The 22,673-nt window shown below is 33.9% G+C and overlaps 2 protein-coding genes across 3 annotated transcripts; both read right to left on the bottom strand.

Moving 5' to 3' along the window:
- Positions 1-717: 717 nt before the first annotated feature.
- Positions 718-6,435, bottom strand: LOC108481443 (transcription factor TGA9-like). Of its 2 annotated transcripts, none has more exons than XM_017784576.2 (12): positions 5,848-6,435; positions 5,702-5,772; positions 5,242-5,315; positions 4,829-5,071; positions 3,819-3,857; positions 3,641-3,700; positions 3,438-3,515; positions 3,283-3,331; positions 2,107-2,378; positions 1,780-2,001; positions 1,148-1,290; positions 718-1,073 (listed from the first exon to the last, which is right to left on the bottom strand). In XM_017784576.2, the coding sequence occupies exons 1-12, from the start codon at positions 5,907-5,909 to the stop codon at positions 986-988; spliced, it is 1,401 nt and encodes a 466-aa protein (XP_017640065.1). In that variant the 5' UTR covers positions 5,910-6,435; the 3' UTR covers positions 718-985. The 2 variants fall into 2 exon arrangements, with proteins under 2 accessions (XP_017640065.1, XP_052886393.1); XM_053030433.1 differs by having other exon boundaries at positions 5,702-5,764.
- A 7,299-nt stretch (positions 6,436-13,734) lies between these two features.
- On the bottom strand, positions 13,735-14,127 carry LOC108477970 (protein MAIN-LIKE 1-like). Its single transcript, XM_017780427.1, has one exon. The coding sequence runs from the start codon at positions 14,125-14,127 to the stop codon at positions 13,735-13,737; it is 393 nt and encodes a 130-aa protein (XP_017635916.1).
- Positions 14,128-22,673: the final 8,546 nt, after the last annotated feature.

Below are 22,673 nucleotides of genomic sequence, written 5' to 3'. Positions count from 1 at the left end.
AACAATAATTTGATAATAAGTCTATGCTAGTATAGATTTCTATAATATTTATTTATAATTATACAATTATGTTTAACCCATGCATCGTACGGGTATATAAACTAGTTGAACTAAAGATTCTGTTCCTTAAGCTTGATATGATATTATGTTATCTTGATTCTTAATTATTAAGCTTTTCTTCATGTATGCATTAATAGTTGAATATTTTGTTATGATGCTGGAAATTGGATAAAACTTTGTCAGATTTGGATTGATATATTTTTTACTTGGAACTTTTTGGAGTCTTGTTTTATGGACTTTGATGGGTGATGATGGCCTAATAGTGAAATTAAGACGTGCAGAAATCATGGTTTTTTTAAAACATCGAATTATGATAAATGTTTAATATTGAAAAAATCTCAATGATTATGAAAATAATTGAAGATGTTTACATGTGATTATTTATGAGGAAAAGTGACTGTAATTTATGGTAATTAAAGAAGTATTAAATTAAGTGCGTCACTTAAGCTTTAGAAGAGAAACTTTTAAAAAGAGTGAGACTGCTATTGATAAATGAAATTTTCTAAACAAAGGCCCGTGAATACAAAAAATTTCAAAATTGCGTGAACAACATTATGATGCCTATTTTTAGGTTTTTTTTTTTTTTTTTCATGCAATAATCACAACTTATATCTATCGAGCAAATTTGTTCTGGAAGGAAAAAGCTAGCACCCTATGCACATTAAAATTGAATTTTCATTTACAAAGGATAAACTTAAATAATAACAATAACTTAGAAAAGAAAACATATATATATATATATATATATATATGTATATTTTTCAAAAAAAAAGTCCTATCTCCTCTAAACTTAAAACGTGCTTTGATGAAATATATTACATATATAGTCCAATTTGCTTTGCTGCATATATGATTTTGAAACTAAATACAGAAATTATATTGATATATAGCTGGCTAGGAGGGATGGATTTCTTGTTTTGAATTATCAAAAGTGTGAGAAGTGGCTCTGTGATGGCTGCACCATTTGCAACTCTGTTGTTGTTTGGCATGGCTGCTCATCACTCATCAACCTCCTACATCATATCATATCATGATTATAATTATTATATCCGAATATTAAGTTAATAAAAACATTAAAAGATGTTACCCTCGAGGACGGGAGGCCCAAAGAGAACTAAGTGCTCGTAATCTTGCGTAGTATTCTCCGATTACCAGAAAACAGCGTGCCGCCTGTCTTACAGTTAGTATCCGAGGCAATTGGTGTAGAGTTTGTTGCCTTAAATTGTCAGCCTACATACATTAATCAAATTATTTGAAAAAGGAACTCCCATCAGAAATTGATTAATCCATTAATTGTTCAAGTTAGCTAGGGCTTATCTTTCAAACCACCTATTGAAAGAAACATTTATAGATAAAAATATCCCATCCTCCAGTATTCCAATTGACTTCTTACAGATAAAGCAAATATCAATCCCCCAACAAAAATGATTGTTTGATCAACAAAATAGAAATCACCCCCCAATAGCATTCAGCATCCCCACACACGTAGCAAATATAAAATTTCATAAATATTTTAAGTTATAATCATATATGTCCCTGTTAATATTAATGGTCAAACACGAAATCCATCATAGAAAAAGAATTTGTCAGATGGCAGGATTGATAAGCAACTTTCATATCATTATTATAAAGAATAAAATGATATGAAATTGACTACAAACAAGCGTTTGAACTACATGATTTATCATATATGACCGTTTGATTTTTTTATAATGTTACCTGACGGACGAAGCCTTCGAGATTGGCGAGCTTGCTTAAGGCAATAGCCATTTGTTGCATTCCATCAATGGCAGGACCGCCAGCAACGGTGTCGATGAGAGACTGTTGGAGCTGTTCCAGTCCTTGGCTGAGTGCCTCTTCCGCCTGTTGTGAAGAATGCTGGAGGCTGCAGATCCCCATCAATTGCTGTTCCGTTAATGGGTCCAATTGTGATATTAATATCTGAACACAATTTTGTTTAAACGAAATCATTGATCAGTCCCACTAACACTGAAAGCCAAAAAACGAAAAGAAAAAGAATTCCATTTTGGAAGCATTGAAAGAAACCTTGATGAGCTCAGACGGCCTAAAACCACCCATCCAAAGGAAGCAACGCTCCGCCGGAGAGGTCCACATCCCAGTTAAAAGGTGAAAAACATCGAATTTGGCAGCCATTCCTTTCAACCGGAAAATTTCATCGTAATGGGAAAGGTAAGTGTTGACCATCAATCGAAGGTCGGTGTCGGAAAGGTTCGAATGTAAACCGGTCCTAAGCTCCGACATATGCCTCTCATCATCTTCTAACCATCTTGCATATTCCATGTCACACATTGCCGCCCCTACACCAAATCTCAGATCAGTCCTCCAATGAATTTGTCAAAAAGTGTTAATTGGGAAATAAAATTTAAATAAATATAATTGTTTATTCATAAATGATTATAATTAACTTAAATACGTGAAGGATTTAAAAATATTATATATATATATATTAAAACGAGCCAATTTGACTAAAAATATCATTTTACCATTCAAAAATAATTAAATTTATCTTTATATATTGTTCAACAATAGCAATTATACATTTGAAAAATGAGGTACATGATTTAATTAGGCAACTTAATTAATGAATATTATCAAAAAGAATTCAAGGACGCAAGTTTCCATTTGTTTTTAAATTAAGGCATAATAATTTATTTGGTCAAATATTTTTTTTTGTCTTTTTAGTTATTGATTTTGTATTGTTTGTCAAACAACTCAAAATGAATAAAAAATTAACATTTATTAACTTTACTAACTTTACTCACACTCCGTACATTTCATGTCAGCAATTAATTAATTTTTAAAATTTAAATATTTTTATATTTTTTAATAAATTTTAAAATATTAATTAATGTTTGATGTGATATTTACGTACATGCCACAAAATTAACAACTGATTACTTTTTCATTCATTTTAAATGATTTAACAAGTTTTAAAAAATTAAATTAAATAAAAATTAAAATAACTTTTTATGTAAAATTAAAGAATCAAATAAGTTATTACCCTTAAATTAATAAAGTAATCAACTTTATGTCAAAGTCCGGACTAAAAATGCATGCTCGACATTTCGCCACTGTGCTTCCAAAACTACCCATCAGTTTAAAACTTTCTTCAAGTCTCTCAATTCAGCAAATATTCACACACTAAGAGCCCTTTCTAGTAAATTAATAGTGCAACATTAATTTTTTTTATTAGGAACTTACCAGAGCTAATATTTCCAACACCACCACCGCTACTCCCCAATAAAAGCCCCTATTTCACAAAATCAAAAACTCTAAGCACTTTAATTAAGAAACACTAAACACTTACAGTAAATATATATAAATCAAAATCAATATAATATAAAAAAAAGAAAAACCTGAGATCGTGCTCTCTGAAGTTCTTGTTCAAGTTGAGTTAGCTTCATTCTACTCGACTCTAGTTGTTGAACATATGCCTGTTTAAGCATATATATATATATATATATATATATGCATCAGTTTACATGTTATGGACACCTAAGTAAGAAACTACATGCAAATGTATGTTTTTTTTTCAGTATATATGTCCTTTTTATGTTACCTTCTTTCTAAGACGGCTTTTCTTTGCAGCTTCTCTGTTTTGAGCTAAACGCCTCAATGTCTGGAGAAAAAAAAAAAGCAACAATTTAAAACAGATTCAACTAAAAAGAAGTTTCTTTTTTGATTCAGAAGGAATCTAGCAACAAAGAGTTGGGTTTTTTTAGTATTAAAATTTTAACCTTGGCATCAAGCTGTTTCTCAGAAGTTGAAGCCCTTTTCTGCAACATTATAAACGAAGTGCATGTATTAACATATGTTTAATGAGATGAAATAACACCCATTTCATATTTGATTAAAGAAGAAAAAAAATACTAAATAGTGGTTGCTGATTTAGAAGATTCTTATCAAGCACAGACAAGAAGTTGCTCAGGAAAATGAGAGCATTTGGCTGTTTGGTAAGCTGGAAAATTAGAGAGTCAGCGTTATAAATACATAAATTATCAAGTTTAGACAGCCAAACCAGAAATACAAAAAATATCATCAAAACAATAAATTTAAAAATCAAAGAAAAACTACCGTAGATTTTTTGACAGAAAAAAATATAATGATTAAAGAGATCTCACAAAATTTCTAAGAGAAACAGATTGGTGATGTGATGTGACTCTTGTTCTTCTAACAAGTAACCATGAACATGATAAGAGTAGCAAAAATAATCAGAATCTGCCATTTCTTTATGTTTAGGGTTAAAGAATATTTTTGGGGGGGTTTGATTTTAAAGAGGATAAAAACAAGTTCATCTGTGAGTTATAGGTATTGACTTAAGTGTGGGGGGATACGGTTTTATAGTGACCAATCAAGAAAGAGACTAATATATACATATATATATATATATATATATCGTGCAGATTCTCTCTTAGCTTTTCAAAGTGTACAGCTTTTTCTCTCTTTTCATGTCAGATACCAGAAAATCGTTCAGAAATCAGAAAAACTCTGTACCCTTTGATTTTCTGTGGGTTTTTCGGATCTGTGCCCTTGTATATGCATGAAGAAATGATCATAGAGAAAAAAAAAAAAAAACGGGTAGGGGTGGAGAGAGTAAGGATCAGAATAGTAATAATGACAAAAAATGATACCAACTTTTCAATATCCTGAGTTGTTGGGATATGAAAAGAAGAGAGAAAAAAAAAGTAAAAACTGTGGGAGATTAATTAATAATTTAAGCATGTTTAACTGTAGTTCTTTTAAGGACCTTTTCTTGGAGAGGTTTGACAATGGGAGCTGATTGATTCAGTGATGTTCCTGTTATTGAAGGATCACTTGCCATCTCTTGTTGTTGTTGCTGTAGATTCTGCTGGTCAAGAGCCTGATGATATGAAGATGATGCCTTTTTACTGATGGAGGAGTCTGGTTCAAACTGGTTCTCAGTTTTGCTTGAGATAGTGTTCAAAGCTGAGCCTGAATCTGTACTTTCCCCTCCTGATTTTGAACTTCCCTGGATTGAGAAAAAAAAAGATCCACAATTACCTCAAAAACAAACCATTTAAACAGCAATATATAAAGAAGTAGTCTAAACCCATAGAACTGGTCCACTGTCAAACACTTTTATTTTATAAACATGGTCAAACATACAATGGTGAAAAAGAAGGGTTAAGAAACTAGTACGGGGGTTTGCTGATATCTCATAGGCCAAGAAGGGAACATCTCCAAAGTAGCTGCAGTTCTGCCTGTTAATAAATCTGCAGAGAATCCCAAAAGCAAAATCTCATAGGATCTCCCAAAATATATATATCAAAGCCAAAGAGGTTGAAGTTGAAAGCTAGAAGCAATAGCAACCTAATAAACTCAGCCTGCTTTCTCTTTTATACAGTTATGGAGTCAGTAAATCATGGTAGGAAGGTCAGATTTCTATGTTTGTAGCCTCACGCCATTCAAGTGTGCTAGCCTCACTATCATTACTGTACTGCAAATGGTAACCCCCCCTACTTTTTCCCCTATAGACATGTTCAAACCTCTTATCTTTTGAGGTGTAGGAGAGTTGGTGGTTAAACTAAAAAGCTTTTAAGCTTTAGCAAACGTCAGAAAAAATAAATAAATGAAAAAAAATGAAGATAAGGAGCTTTACTTGCTTTAGCTCCTTGCAGAGCAATGGCTTCTTCTAGCTCTCCAAAATCAAAGGCAGATCCTTCTTGATTACTGACATAGATAGAAACAAATTTAAAAAGGGACCAATTTTAGAAAGAAAAGAAGATAGTATTGGAAATTACATACATGAAACTTGTGGGAACATTCATTCCATGAAGAAGTGCATAAGGAATATGATGGTTCGCCATGCAATACTTGGTGATTCTTTACAGTTTAGACGACGAACATGGTGCAGACTACCTTGGGTGTGGCTTATGAGAGACCCAAAGGAAGAAATAATAAAAAAATAGTAGAGAAAGATAACCAGATGAAAGCTTTGCTTGTCAAAAGTGGGATCTAAATAGAAACAAATTGAAGGGGCCCAGTCTTTTTCTCAGATAAATATATATATATATATATATCTTCTCTCTTTGCAACTTTTGATCCTCCATGGGTGTCGTTTTCTTCTACTTTCTGTCTCTACTTCAATATGAAGAAACCAACCTGATTGATTACAACACACCTCTTCTACAGTGTAATTATATACATATTTTTCTATCAGACTTTAAAAACTCTTCTTACGGTACACAAAATCTTGCCCCTCAGGGCCAGACTCCCTTCTATTTATGTCTATTTGTTTGTGGGGCTTTGAGTTTTATTAACAAAAAGAAAAAAAATAATGCGGGGTCTCTCTACTGGAGTGAATCACTGACTCCCACTCCACTCTCTCATTGTAACCGAACAGCATGCTCTTTCTCATTGGCCCTTTTTATGGACCCCTTCAGGCTGCAAAGTACTATCCAGACAAATAAAATAAGGGTTTCCTTGCATTATATCCTACTTATAGTTTTATCATTGCACTACGCATTTTTTTTAATATAAAGATGCAACTTTTTGTTATATATAAATCCATTAAACAATATCTTTGAAACACTTATACCAAGCTCTAAAACCAATTTGGATAAGATTGATTAGATGACACAAGCTTTTCTTTTTCCTTTGGTAATAAAAAAGAGTATCAAAAAGTTATAAAAGAAAAGAGGGTGATATTGGTTTCTTTTACAGTATTGAAAATCTCCGAATGGGGATTGGGGTTGGGGGGGGGGGGGGGGTGATCTGAGCTCACTTTTGACAATTAATAAGAGAGTGATGTGTGCCCCATTCCAACCAAAGTCATCAACAAGAAAAACCCATTTGCATATATTTAATCTTTAAACATGAGATGGATATGTTTGGTGTTATCTCCAAAGTTGATAGGTCAACATCCATTCCCTGTCATCACCTAAAAGCCCATGCCACATTTCAGATTCCTTTCCTTTAATAGAAAATTTTGTTTCTTTAGGGGAAGGGGACTTAGGGTACACTGTCCTTAATTCTTCATGATTAAGGGCTTAATGTTCCCAGATTAGGTGAGGTTTCATTGTTGTCAGTGTCCCAAACTTTTGTCCTTCTGCCTTCGGACCATACATATCAAAGCTTGTCCCAACATTAAAAACCAACCCTTCAAGTTGCACACTGTCTAACCCACAAAGAAAAGAAATAGAAATAGAAAGTTAAAATAAAGCTACAAATTTGAACCACTTTTTGTGTGTGTGTGTAAATTAAAAAACAATGTTATAAAGGGGTTTTGGGATGACAAGCATTATTGAATAAAGGACATGATATTATATTTTATGTTTATGCTCATCTGCTACTTTTATTGCTAAATACGCTTTCTACCGATTATTCCCTTCATCATACCAATGATTGGTCTAAAAAAATTTAAGAGTTTGGATTTGGTGATTGGAAAATGTTGTAAATTAACTAAAACATTTCTTTGAATTTTCCTTTTTTTTATTTTATTATTTAATTTAACTTAACTAAAACAAGGGAAAGAACAGAAAATTAAAGCAAATTAAGTTCTTTGTTTTGTTTCAATAAAAAACTACACAAATAATTCTCTAACTATGATGGTGTTTTTATTTTGACCATCTAATTATAAATTTTTTATTTTTATTAACTTTTAAAAATTTATTTTTCAGTCACTATCATTAAGTCACTAATAGAAGTTTGATGTGGCTATTTATTGACATAAAAATAAATTAAATCCTTCTATATTTGCAAATTTTGGACAAATTATCAATAAAAGCCTCTTTTTTTTAAATTTACCGAAATAGGCCAGGTCAGAAATTATTTACCGGAATGGGCTAGTTTTTACAAAACGCGTCCATGTCAAAGACGTTGTCGGGGAAAGAGAACGCTTCCTCAAAGCTTTATTTACGTGATGAAAAACGCTTCCTTGAGGGCTTTTATTCACGTAGGCAAAGCGCCTTGAGGAAGCATTTTCCGTGTTTTTATTAGGGTTTTTGCAATTAGGGTTAAGGTTTTAGGAATTTGGGGTTTTAAATTTTAGAGTTTTAAGGAAAAAAATAAATAAATTAGGGTTTAGTGTTTGTTAATTAAATTAATTACTAATTTTAAAAATTAGATTATGGTTTAGTGTTTATGGTTTTAAGGAAAAAATCAAATAAATTAGGTAGGGTTACTTGAGTAAATTAATTATAAATTTTAAAAAATTAGATTAGGATTTTAGGGTTTAGGGTATTTAAGAAAAAAAATCAAATAAATTAGGGCTTGGGGTTTAGGGTAACTTAATTAAATTATTTGTTAATTTAAAAAAGCTTCTACGTGGACGCTCTTTTGCTACAGTAGTCTCTGAAAAATAAATTTGAGAAGACGTGTCTGCGTAAATAGTGTCAAAAACGCTTCAAGCAGGATGCGTTGTCGACAAAAGTCTTGAAAGAAGCTTCCACGTGGACGCTTTTGCTACAAGAGTCTCTAAAAAATAATTTTGAGAAGACGGTATGCGTGCAAATAGTGGTAAAAACGCTTCAAGCGGGATGCATTTTCAAAGAAAATTCTGGAAGAAACTCCCACGTGGATGCTCTTTTGCTACAAATGGTCTCTAAAACAATAATTTTGAGAAGACGGTTCAGATAAATAGTGTCAAAACGCTTCAAACAGGATGCATTTTCGAAAAAGTATCGAAAGAAGCTCCCACGTGGACGCTCTTTTGCTACTGATGGTTTCAAATAACTTGGGCTATAAATGAGCCAAATTTTGTTCTCGGGTTGCATAACTTACAAAAAAAAAAAAATAGAGAGGCTAAGAAGGATAAAAATTAAAGATGAGTGAATGCATTAGTGCTGTTATTTACTATGATGGTGAGGTTCGTCACACCGAGAACGGTGTTATTTTTTTTCAGAGAATACAATACGACTGGTTTTTAACCAGAACATAAATTTGACAGAACTTCGTAAAAGGATTAGGCGTAAAATATTCTGAATGACGCTAATGAAAGTGTTGTCTATTAGGTATCGATTTTGTGCTTCTATTGGTCCAGTAACATATAACTCGTTCGACATCAAAGGTGCTCGTAGCTTGGAGGCAATGGTGCAGACTCATCTTGCTAGTGGAGCACCATATATTGAGTTATATGTATAATTTGCATTGCCAAATGATACATTTGCGGCCGTTGTTCGAGAGGAATACATGACCCCTGCCCGACACTTCGCTAGTGGGTTACATAACACAGAACCGCTGATTTTTGGTAGCGGTATGGAATACACAACCCCTGCACGACACTCTGTTAGTGGATGGAACATGCACCTAGGTGGGTCGATGTTTGATGCTGGAAATACGTACTGGGGAACGACATTAACTTATAGTGCTTGGCAATCTACATCCAATTGGGGACGTTATAAAACGCCCAGAAGAAGGGATGATGTACTCCCCATGACGTCCACCGGTGAGGGGACCTCATACGTGACAGATGATGGTGGGTTAGATGATGAGTCCGATGTGGATCCACCTCGAGAGCCCAGTCGCGATGGTACAGAAGTTGGATTATTTTCTGAACCGGAGCCTATTCCAACTGAACCTGAAGATGTTGAAGGGGGTTTAGATGAAGAAAAAGATCCACGATTCAGGGCATACTCGCCTCCAGCCCACATGCATAATGTTGATCTATCTGTAGATGATGCATTGGAGTTTCCAGATCTACCACACAGAACGCATGATCATATAAGTTTGTTATTGGATTCGAGTGAATTTTAAGTTGGTAAAGAGTTTTCTAATAAGGATAGTTTTCTTGGTGCATTGAAACAACATAGCATCAATAACAGTGTTAACTACCACGTGGTTAAATCTAAATCCTATAAGTTTGAGGCGAAGTGTGCAGTGCAAGACGAAAGTTGTTCATGGAAAATCTACGCCTCGTTGAGGAAAAGGACAGGGTTGTGGGAGATAAAAAAGTATAAAGGTCCACATACATGTGTTGCAGGTACAGTATTTAAGGTTTTTGAATAATACTATTATTATGTAATGTTACATTATTTAACGTACTTCGTTGACAAGTATTTCACAAGATCATCCCAAGATAGATTCAGCTATGTTAGCTTGCTTAATACTACCCACGGTGAAGGCAGATCCTAAGACTTCAGTGCCAGTCTTAATTGCCAATATTCGTAACCAAATGGGGTATACGCCCTCTTACCGCAAGGCTTTGATAGCTAAGCAAAAGGTTTTGGAGAAGATGCATAGTGGGTGGGACGCTTCATATAATGAAATATGGTAATGGTGTCAAGTGCTAGAGAGATACGTCCTAGGTTGCATAACAGACCTTCAAACAGAACCTGCATACTACAACGACCGATTGCTCCGTGGATGCCAAGTATTTAAGCGTCTCTTCTAGAGCTTTAAGCAATACCGAGACGCATTTGCATATTGTAAACCATTGGTACAAATTGACGGTACCTTTATGTACGATAGATATACCCATCGGCTATTGCTGGCAGTCGCATAGGATGATAGTGGAAGAATCCTTCCAATTGCGTTTGCAATAACACCGGGGGAGTCAGCTGATGACTGGAATTTCTTTCTTTCTAGGTTAAGGATGTATGTTTGCCCCCAACCTGTTATATGCGTTATATCAGATAGAGGCACCGGGACACTAGCTGCAATTGAGCGACAGGGAAGCCTATAGCATCGCACACACTATCGGTATTGCCTAAGGCATATTGCTTCCAACTACTACAGGCAATATCCATCTAAAGGTGAACGACGGCAAGTGGCCAACATGGGTATTTAACTTTATCTCTATTAATATAATTTCGTTTGGAATATTGAATTTATTTTAAATGGAAAAGTGGTATGTAATTTTCGCTATCAACTTATATTGGCAGGGTATGAGATAAGTAAGGACTGTTTTCATGAGATATTGGCAGTTTTCCATTCAGTTAACGAAGAGGGCCATGACTACCTATGTAATATACCTTTCGAACAGTGGACACAAGCATACGACAGTGACTTACGATATAGTCACATGACCTCAAACCTGGATGAATGTATAAATTCTGTTCTGAAAGGAACACGTCATTTACCGATAACATCAGTTGTGCAAGAGACATATTTTCGTTTAGCGGCACTATTTTCGAAACGAGCAGCTAGTTATGCAGGCCAAATGCAGGGAGGCCATGTATGGTGCGCAAAGGTATTGCAAGAAATTAACAAGGCGAAGGCACGGACGAACACTATGCACACAGTGTGTCACGATCGAGACAACTTATGGTTTCGTGTGACAGAGTTTGACAAACTGCACCAAGGTATTACTGGCGGGCAATATCGTGTACACTTAAGAAATAGGACTTGCGATTGTGGGAGGTTTGACGCACTTCGTTATCCATGCGCTCATGTAATTGCAGCTTGTCAAAATCTTCGTCTGGATCCCCTAAGCTATGTCGACGACATGTACAAATTGAAATACATGTACAACATGTGGAGACACATAGTTCCACCAGTCCCAGATGAGCGTAAGTGGCCCTCTGTATCGCTTGCTCCGTTTAAGTTGTTACCGAATAGAGAGTTGCGGCGTAAACCAAAGGGTCGACCTTGCTCGACTAGAATACGCAACAATATGGATATCCGAGAAACAACCAATCAACAAAAGTTATGTGGATGGTGTAGGAACCCAGGCCATACAAGTAGATCATGTCCAAATCGCAATAGTTGATAGTTGTTGTAATTGTCAATATGTTGTATTATTTATATTTTATTACATGAAATAATATAAAAATATTTAAAATATTACTTTATTTAAAATAATTTTCATTTTATTAAAAATATAAAAGTAAATTATAATTACTTTATTTAAAACAAACTTTTATATTATCACATGAAATAATATAAAATATTCAAAATGTTACTTTATTTAAAATAATTTCCATTTTATTAAAAATATAAAAGTAAATTACAATTACTTTATTTAAAACAACCTTTTATCTAATTACATGAAATAATATAAAATATTCAAAATGTTGCCCTATTTAAAATAATTTCCATTTTATTAAAAATATAAAAGTAAATTACAATTACTTTATTTAAAACAACCTTTTATCTAATTACATAAAATAATATAAAAATATTCACAATATTTGTACAAATATATTAAAATAAAAAACAATGTCCGTGCCGATCGGATTCAGTGCCACATGGAGGTCGTCGACGGTTATACGTTGGATTCCTCCTTTGTCCAGCTTTCGGCGGGGGTTGTGCTTGCTCCGGTGAGGATTCTGGTTGTAGGTGTTGGCAGGATGACCCGCCTTGATAGAATAGTGACTATGGAGGTGTTTGCATCATTAATGGCGGAGGTGTTTGAAACCCATAAGGTTATGGGGATTGGTAAAAAGAAGAGCTCCCCAACGGCCCCTCCTGCAATCCCTTGTGTGACGGTTGCCTATAGATCAGCGGTCCACTCGGAGTAATCGGAAATGGAGATGAACCGGGCCATGCATTCCAACCTGCCATGGGACTAGAAAAAGGAAACATATAAGGGCTACGATACATAAAAGGGCTAGGATACGTACCTGACATCATCTGAAGAGGCTGTGCTGTGGGTGTCGACGGTTGAACTGCCGGGCCCAGTGATTGTATAGGTCCTGTTGCTGGGCCAGGTGATTGTGTGGGCGCTGTTAATGGGCCTGTGTCGTCGTCCCTTCTTCTAGGATTTAAAGGGCCACGTCGTTCCCTTTGGACATGCAATTACCACTGCCTCTCCTCTTCTGACAGTAAATATGGCTTGCCATGGATCCTAAACCATGGCATGTATTCTAGCACACACGCCAACTCTAGAACGATGATCGATTCCCGAGTAGGTATATAATCATACCGATCTTCCCACATTTGGATATAGTGTGACCAAAATCTCGGCCAATCCGTATGCAATTGTCGTAAGTCGATTTTGTGATGATCATCCAACACCTCAGGTGCCACAGGAATCAGTTGTCGGAATCCAAATTGCCGTAATACTCTGCCTGATTGGTGCATCTCCACAATAGCAAAGTTGACCAATGGGACCTTCACGTGCCAAGCGTTCGGATTTTGTAAGTATTCATCCGGAATTACTGCCCGAATTACCGGATCCTCGTATGGTGTCCATTGAAACTATATAAAAATGATGGAAATATTAGTTAAATAAAAAATACTAAATACTAAATACTAAATACGAATCCACTATTTTATTATGTATGTATATATATATTTTTAATACTTACTTGTGCTTCCGACAGTTGCTCTAATAGAAGCCATATATCTTCAAGATAGGTAGGTAATCGAGCATAACTTGCCGAATGGTTCCACCTAATTAAATAAATTTTTAGCATACGATTATATTTTAAATTTACGTAATAATTGTAAAATCTAATATAAAATTTACCTCGTTATGAGTGGGAATGTATATGGGTGGTCCACTCGATGACGTAAAAATGGAAAGCAAAACCGTGCCCATAATTGCAGTAGTGATAGGAAACCTCTAATTTTCGCTTTATTTGGTTGCGTAGCCCCGTACATCTCCCGGTACAGTGTTGCCAACACGGCAGACCCCCAACTAAATTCACCAGCTGCTCTAAAATCAACGAGTTTTAGCAGCCATCTCAGATGTACAAGGTTTCGTGACAAGTCCGGCATCAGATAACCTCCAATTATCTGAAGAATGTATGCTCAAGCATATCGAATTTTTTCTAGTTCGGTAGAATCATCATCTGGCTCCGGAAATGTGTCTCGTAACCAACCCATCTCGATCCGACCTCCGTTAATATTATCCGGAATAGCACTAAAAAGCTCGTAGCATACCGCTCCCCAATCAGCAGAATAAACGGACCCAGTGACTACGTCCCAGTCCACCGGCAATCCTAATTGCAAGTGCACGTCTTCCAAAGTGATAGTGCACTCTCCACATGGAAGATGAAATGTGTGCATCTCAGGTCTCCACCTTTCTATCAACGCACTAATAAGTTTCGGGACCAACTTGCACCCCCGACCTATCATCGTCACGTGCCAAAAACCCGCTTCCCGTAGGTAATCCTCTATCAACGGTGATGGAGGACCAGTCATGTTACAGATATAGCATTGCAATATCCGATCTACAGACTTTTATAAGAAATAATAAAATAAAAATTATTTAAATTTGCATAAATGACAGAAATCTTAAATAATATTTAAATATTAAATTTAACACTTACCATTTGCATTTGTTCGACGGATATGTGTTTATCATCGAAGCGAATTAATTCTCCGGCTATTGCTAACACGATTAAATTTTTTTATTTTAAAAAATAAATTTAGAAAAAATAAAATTAGAGCTTTTTTGAAACAATTAACGAGAGTTTTGAGAGGAATTTAAGAGAAATTTGAGAGATTTGAGAGAAATTTGAGAGAATATTGAAAGATTGAAGATTGAAAGGATTTAAGTGTGAAAAAATGAAAGGGTGGGGTTTTATAGTTTTTTTGGACCGTTGGGGGTTACTAACGGTCAAAAAGTAGCTGTTACTCTTGTTCAAACACGGAAAATGCTTCCTCAAGGAAGCGCTTTGTTTACGTGGATGAAAGCGCCTCAAGGAAGCATTTTACGTCACGTGAAAAGCGCTTCCTTGAGGAAGCGCTTCCTACTTTTTTCCCGACAACGCTACCGACGTGGACGCTTTTGTAAAAACTCGCCCATTCCGGTAAATAATTTTTGACCTGGCCCATTTCGGTAAATTTAAAAAAAAAAAAAGGTTTTATTGGTAATTTGCCCGCAAATTTTATCAATTTACTCCTAATTTTTTGAAAAAAGAAAAACTATATCATTCCTGGAGAATTCTCCACCACCACAGAGGAGGCCGCAATGACTCCTTTTCGTATTTTTTTCTCTCTTTCAGCCTAGATTGAAACTTTTAAAGCATTTTTTTTCTCTTTCCCGAAGAGAGAAAGAACAAGAGAAGTTCCATATTCATTGTTGACCATTTTTATGTCTACTGAAACAACATTGTCTTTTTTTATATAAAATTATTTTTATATTTTTATTGGATGTAAAGAAAAAAATTATTGGAAGTAAAATTAAAAGCGTGGCAAAAATTGGCACATAAGACCTTGTTAAAAATAAGGACGAATCTAGAAATTTACTCTAAGAGGTTAAGATTAAATTATATTTTTTAAGAGACATCAAAGTATAATTTTATCACTGTATTAAAGCTTTTTTAATTCAATAATACAAAAATAAATAAATAAAAAATACCAAAATGGTATTCCACCCACATTATTTATCAAAATGGTATGTTGTGGGTGATTGAGGATGGTGTAGAAGTGACACCAACCTTGTATTCACCCCAATCATTAGCTTGTTGTTTAAAAAAAATAATATTTTAATGGTTAAGGGTGGTGTAGAGGTGAGACTGCTTCTTTTTTATAAAGGTAAAAAAAAAAAGGGATACAAGTCGTATTTTGGGGATTAGGGCCGTGCCTTCCTGACAGGCAGCACTAGTTTGATTGGACACCTCAACTGTATTTTAAGGTTTCATGATTTTTATGATAGTGTTTTAGGGTTTCACCAAAAAAATAAGGTTTTGTGGTTTATAAATAATTTTAGGGTGTTGAAAAAAATGTGTGCTGATTCAAAAAAAGTGAGAGTAAAGATTAGAGAAGAGAGGAAGAAGTCGGTCTAGAGAAAAAAAGAAGAGAAGAGAAGACAGAAAAGGACTTAACTTAGTTGAGAAATAGCAAAGAAAGAATAGGGTTTAAAAAAAACCACAACTACTTAGTAGTAGAGAAAATACAAGAGGAAATGAGGGTTTGAAAGAAAAAAAAAAAGACAAGTCTTTTAGGGTTTAGTTTGAGGGTTTACAAATTCTTTACTTTCTAAAGGTAATTTTTGTTAATTATTTAATTTTTTTACAGTATTTTTTTTAAAATTGCATATTGAGAAATTTAATAATTTTTATAGATTTAGGGTTAAAGATGGATAATCAATTTTTTGCATGTGTTTATTTTGATGAAGAAATTTTGACAACAATTGGATGTATATTTGAATGTTGCCAACAAATAGTTATAAGATTTAATAGAAATGTCTCAATTGATGAAATGAAGGAAATGATTAGTGCAAAAAATGTTAGACATTGTGGGAGGAGATCTCGAAATTATTCTACAAATTTTCGATTTCGTCAAATCCCATCAAATTTACCGAGATGGAACTTGTAGACGATGAAGACGTGGAGACAATTGTCAATCATTGTTGCCCGAATTGGAGTCACCAAACTGGTCCGATTCAGTTCTTTTTTGAGTTAGTTGATGTGGAGCCAATTGAAGATTTCACTCCATTAAGTGAAGAACATGAAGTCCATAGTCGGTATGTTAGGTGCATGACTTGTGTATGACATGGCTTTACTAGCAACAGTGGAATTTATAGCTCAATTAAAGAGTTAATGATGTCCTCTCATTGGCATTGTGTGGATTGATAAATATAGAACGTGGCCACAGGTTGCTAGTTTTCAAACGAGCAATTTATCACAGTCATTTATTGACAGTGATCATATTAATCATTAAGACACAATGGTGACAATGAGATAAAATAGGATTGTATTGAGTGAACAAATTTAACTTGAAGGAATCAAGGATATCATATGAGTCTAACACACATATGACGAGGTCATTGGACATAACAGTTGGATGAATTATTTTCGTAAAAAATATACAATAATGACTTTTCAATCATGGTACTTTTTATAGACTAAGTCCATGATTAAGTAATTGTCAATTATCAGAATGATGCTTCTGGACAATTGCAATTACTAGAGCCTAATTGTATATGTCTGTTTGGTCCCTTCGCTAACTCAACAAAAACTCGATTGTATTGCATTTGAATCAAAAGAAAATTCTACGACTTTGAAAATAATTTAATTGAGTCGATTTATTCGATGTTGAATTAAATTATGTGGCTGTGAGAATTGTTCAATTAGAGAATTTGATTAAAGAATTTTCTTGAAAAATTAATTTGGAAAATCTAAGTGATTTTTGAAAAAATTAATTTTGATCAAGTAAAATTAAATTAATCAAATTAATATGATATTTTTAAAAATTAATTTTCAAATCAAACAATTGGCCCAATGGATAATTGAACTTGAAAATTGGACCTAAGATTGTAAATTGCGCTCGGGAGCCCAAAACTGAGACCAAGACCCAAAATTTGGTCAAACCGAGTCTAATATGTGAAACCGGATCGACAGTCCAACCGATAGCTAAACCAGACCGGCTTAAGATGCCGTAAGGGTGTCGCACCTGCATCACCGAACATGGTTGTGCCAACAGCGATTGGTCTTTGATGGTTAAGCAATGGAAGAGTTACACTCCTACTGGGACTTTACCAGAAAATTTGAATTCAGATTAACTATTCCAAAAATAATATTATTTTAATAGTTTAATATTAATATTAATTTAATACTTATCTTAATAATATTTTATTAATTTAATATTAAAATAATTATGTTAATATTATATTTAATTTAATGTTTATATTGTAGATAAATAATTTATTATTTTAATAATATTTAATATTAAATTTAATCTAATATTTATCTTGATAAATATTATATTAATTTAATATTACGGTGATTAAGTTTAATCATAATTGAACTCTCTAAACTCTCCTTGTATAAAGAGAGTCTTAGGTCATTATTTAACACATACTTGAATTCAAGAGAAAGTTGTAGAAAGAAAATTCTTAAAGTGATTATTTCAGAAAATTTCCAAAGATATTTTTCTGATTTACAACTTAACCCAAAAATTTAGAGAAATTATGAAATTACTCTACTAGTAATTTTTGTGAAAATTTTTTTGATTCGAAGCAAGCCCACACTCGACAGACACGAGTTTAAGGATAGTAGAGAAAACTACTCGGTCGAAGCGCTCATCCTAGACGAACCGAAAAGGTATAATTTTGATTAAGTGTTTATTACTTTAGATATCACAATCAATATCTTGTTTTGAAAAACTTTTTAAAATCTATTTTCCATAAATTTATTTTCTGCTACGTTTTCCAAACTTGTTTTTTCCAACAGATTTTGCATTTGACTTAAGCGGAGATCAAACATCTATTACATTGCAGACGCTTTAGTAAGGCTTGAAAATATGGGGATTCAGGTTGCGAAGGGTTTTGTGTTTACAGACTGGTTGTCATACATTACAAAATTAAGATGATTCCAAGAACAACAACAGGATTGTGGGAGAAATTGGGGTTTCCGAAAATGGGAAGCTAAAACCTATTAAAGCTAATGGGTGTGCACCAAATATGCACCAAATGATGGTAAAAAATCAATCTTAGTAAACATTTTTTATTTTGCTTTCATGTTTATTTATTAATTGTTGCATGCTCTCCAAAATGCTTGCTGACCAATTTTACCCTTGTAAAAATCAGAAACCATTAAGCTCAAGATGGGAGATGAAGAAGACAGTGTGGCAATCAGGGTAAAGAAAAAGAAAAAGAAAAGGATAAATGGATTATAAGTTACAAAACATTTTGAGTAAATGGATTTCATTTTTGAAACTTAAATATTAACAAATCATGTGTATAGTTATAGTTGTTGTTCCATAATACTTGCATAGCCGAGGATGTTACACAATGCATTATAACTCTAGTCAGAAGATTGATTGTGTTTTTCACTTGCATGAATAATGTGAGACCGCATTGATGGTGATATGTTTTAATATGTGTGGTGATGGAAGTTTAATTCACATACGGTTTTGAGGTGGTGTATTTATTTCAATTGCACTTCGTTGGTTCTAATTTTCTTCTTGTTTTCGATTATGATGGTTCTAATTTGCCTAGTTTATAAAAAATGATTTTTTTCCTATATTCATTCAAGTTGCCATTAAAGATTTGATTAGCACTCTTGAATCATGCACCAAAGACCCCTAACACAATGAATCGGGTGTTGGTACAAGTGACGATGGAGTTGATTTTGGATTTGTAAGCATAGTTGCTAGCCTAAGAAACTGTTTTAGTTGCCAAGATTTAAAACTTAATTCAGATTCTTAAGAAAGAGTTTCATTTCATTTCTCAAGTCTTTTTTCGATGAACACAAACTTGATTCTCGACACTGTTGGAAACTGTAGATTGCAAATTCATTCTTCATAAGCACTTATTCAAATTAGAAAGTGGTGATTTATTCATCCAATGGATATATTTATTTTTCATAATACATGTTTCTTCTAAGAAGTATGTCCAATACGAAGGGTTGTGGCTCTTCAACAGTGTCTATTGAGTGCATATAAAAAGAGGGAGTACAGTGATCACAATAATCATTATAATCAATCCAATTTAAAAAATTAGAGTAAGAATTAGGGAATTCCTCGATTTTGCTAATCAAAGGAAATAAAAAAGCTTCGTTGTATCCTAGGAGGACCTTTGTCTTAGCCCTCTAGAAGCTTTGTGTGGGGACAAATTGTTCTCTTTAGAATGTGTCACCCGCGCCTCGAAGTCTATTGTTTAATTCAATATCTTCTCTGAATTTATCTTTTCCACTCAAATACCCCAACAATCAAATAGAACAATTTTGGAGATGGCAACAAAGGGTACTACCGCATTCAAAGTGATGAACCAAGAGTTTGTGAAATATGACCGGTTTGATGGCTCAAACTTCAATCACTAGAAATACAAGATGTTGTTCCTTCTCACCATCGTAAATGTGGCGTACATTCTGGATCCAAACCTACAACCTGTGGAGGATCTCATCCCCAATACAAACCCCAAGGAAATTGTGAAAGTGGTCGAACTCAATAAGAAGTGTGAGGAAGACAATTTCACATGTCCTAGATAGATCCTCAACACTTTGTCTGATCGATTATATAATTTCTACATGTCAATGCAATCTTCGGTGGAAATATGGAAAGCTCTTAAAGATAAATACAACACCGAGTGACAAGGGACCGATAAATTTTTAATGATGAAGTATTTCGAATTCAAAATGCTCGATAGTATCTCAATCATGGATCAAGTCCATGAACTACAAGTTCTTGTAAACAGGCTTCGTGACATGAAAGTTGTTATTCTGAAATTGTTACAAGTAGAGCTATCATCTTAAAGTTACCTTTGTCTTGGAATAATTATCGAAAGAAACTTTTGCATATGGCAGAGGACTTCACTGTAGAGAAAATACTTAGGTATTTGTGTATAGAAGAAGAAACTCAGACGTGTGATGTAGTATATCTTCCCCAAAATTTTAAAGTGAACCATGTGAGCTAGTCCAAGAACTTTCAAAATAGTAAGCAAAAAGCCACATTTGAGACCAATGACATATAAGACAAGAAGAAAAAATCTTGTAATTACTATAATTGCAATAAAAAAAATGACACTACATTAAGGATTGTAAACCTCTAAAAAAGAAACAATATGCCACAAATTCCAAAGCCAATATGGCAGAAGACTTCACTGTGAAGAAAATACTTAGCCATTTGTGTATTGAAGAAGAAATTCAGAAGTGTGATGTTGTATATCTTCCCCAAAATTTTAAAGTGAACCATGTGAGCGAGTCCAAGAACTCTCAAAATAGTAAGTAAAAGGCCACATTCGAGACTAATGACAGACAAGATAAGAAGAAAAAATCTCGCAATCACTATAATTGCAATAGAGAATGACACTACATTAAGAATTGTAAACCTCTCAAAAAGAAGTAAGATGCCATAACTTTCAAAGGCAATATGGTGGAGGACATTAACTTAGTGGCTATGGTTACGGAAGGGATCAAAAGTTTGGAAATTGGTATGATTATAGAACTTAACATAACCATTACCGATAAGTTTTATAATTGGTGGCTCGACTCCGGAGCTACTATCCATATGTGTAATAACCGAAAACAATTCAAGAGTTATGAACTAGTGGAAAACTATGAAGTGTTTATGGGTAACTTCCAATCAATTAAGGTGTTTGGTCAAAGGACGGTGGAACTTAACTTCACATTTGGGAAGAAATTGACCTTGATTAATGTGTTGCATGTTCTCAATGTGAGAAAGAATTCAGTGTCCGCGAGTCTTTTGTGTAACAAAGGATTCAAGGTTATCTTGTAATTCAATAAGTTAGTCTTGGTTAAGGGTGATATATATGTAGGAAAAGGATATTGTAACGAGGACATGTTCAAGTTGAGCATTGATATGAATAAAGTCAGTTCTTTTGTTTATATTGTTGAATCTTATCCTTTGTGACATGCGCATCTAATACATTTTAATTTTAAAACTTTACAATATATACAAAAGAATGGTTATATCAGTCTAAGTAATGATGAGTTTGTATTCAAACAAAAATTACCAAGAAACGGTTTCCTAATAAGTGTGAAAGAAATTCAAAAGTGTTAAATTTAATTCATTCAGATGTTAGTAAATTAAATGGAATTCTAACAAGAGATGAAAAACAATATTTTATCACTTTTATAGACGACTTCTCTAGATTTACTTATGTGTATCTCATGAGAAGTAAAGACGAGGTTTTTGATATGTTTAAACATTTTAAAAATGAGATTGATAATTTGTTTAGTAAGAAAATCAAAGTGCTTCGTAGTGATAGATGTGATGAATATTTTTCAAATGAATTTAATGTATTTTGTGAGGAACAAGGTGTGGTGCATGAGTGTTCCGCACCTTATACTCAGCAACAAAATGGTTTGGTGGAAAGAAAGAACTGTACTTTAATGGATATGATTAACTCGATGTTGTTAAATGATAAACTTCCATATAACCTATAGGGTGAAGCATTATTGACTGCGTGTTATATCCTTAACAAAATACCATCAAGAAAATTCAAAGTATCTCCATATGAGTTATGGAAAGGTCAGATGCCAAATTTAAATAATTTCAAAGTATAGGGGTGTTTGGCTTACTATAGAGTTTTCGACCAACGGAGAACAAAGTTAGGACCAAGAGCTGTCAAGGGTGTATTCTTTCGATATGCCCAACACTCTAAGGATTATAGTGTTCTTAACTTAGTGTCAAATACGATAATTGAAACAAAAGATGTTTTATTGATTGAAAATAATGTTTTTGATTATTCAACAGACTCGAAAAGAGAATATCAACCAATGATCTCAGGTGATCAAACCAAGAGAAGTTTTTGTGACAATAAGGATACGAAGTTGAGGAAAAGTCAAAGAGTGAGAAAAGTAAAGGGCTTTTATCCCAATTTCATTTCCTCACAATCTTTAGCATTCCTCGTTGAGGGAAATAGAGAATCCGTAATTAGGAAGATCACCATAATGTTTAATATGGATGATGATCTACAATCCTATGGTGAAGCCATGACTTCTAGGGATACTGCATTTTGGAAAGAGGCGATCAATGATGAAATTGATTCAATATTATCCAACAATACTTGGATTCTAGTAGATCTTCCTCAAAGATCAAAGTTTATCGGGTGTAAATGAGTGTTTAAAAGAAAGAATACTCCAATAGGGGGTTTTCTAACCTTTAAGGCTAGGTTGGTGGCAAAAGGATTTAGGCACAAGGAAAACCTAAATTATTTTAACACCTATGCACCGGTGGCCAGGATGACCTCCATTCGAATTCTTATGGCACTTGCATCTATCTATAATTTATATGTAAATCAAATGGATGTTAAGATGAATTTTTTGAATGGTGATCTC

The sequence above is a fragment of the Gossypium arboreum genome, chromosome 7, assembly GCF_025698485.1.
Source record: "Gossypium arboreum isolate Shixiya-1 chromosome 7, ASM2569848v2, whole genome shotgun sequence".
Lineage (NCBI taxonomy): Eukaryota > Viridiplantae > Streptophyta > Magnoliopsida > Malvales > Malvaceae > Gossypium > Gossypium arboreum.
This window is presented reverse-complemented; position numbering and strand designations above follow the sequence as displayed.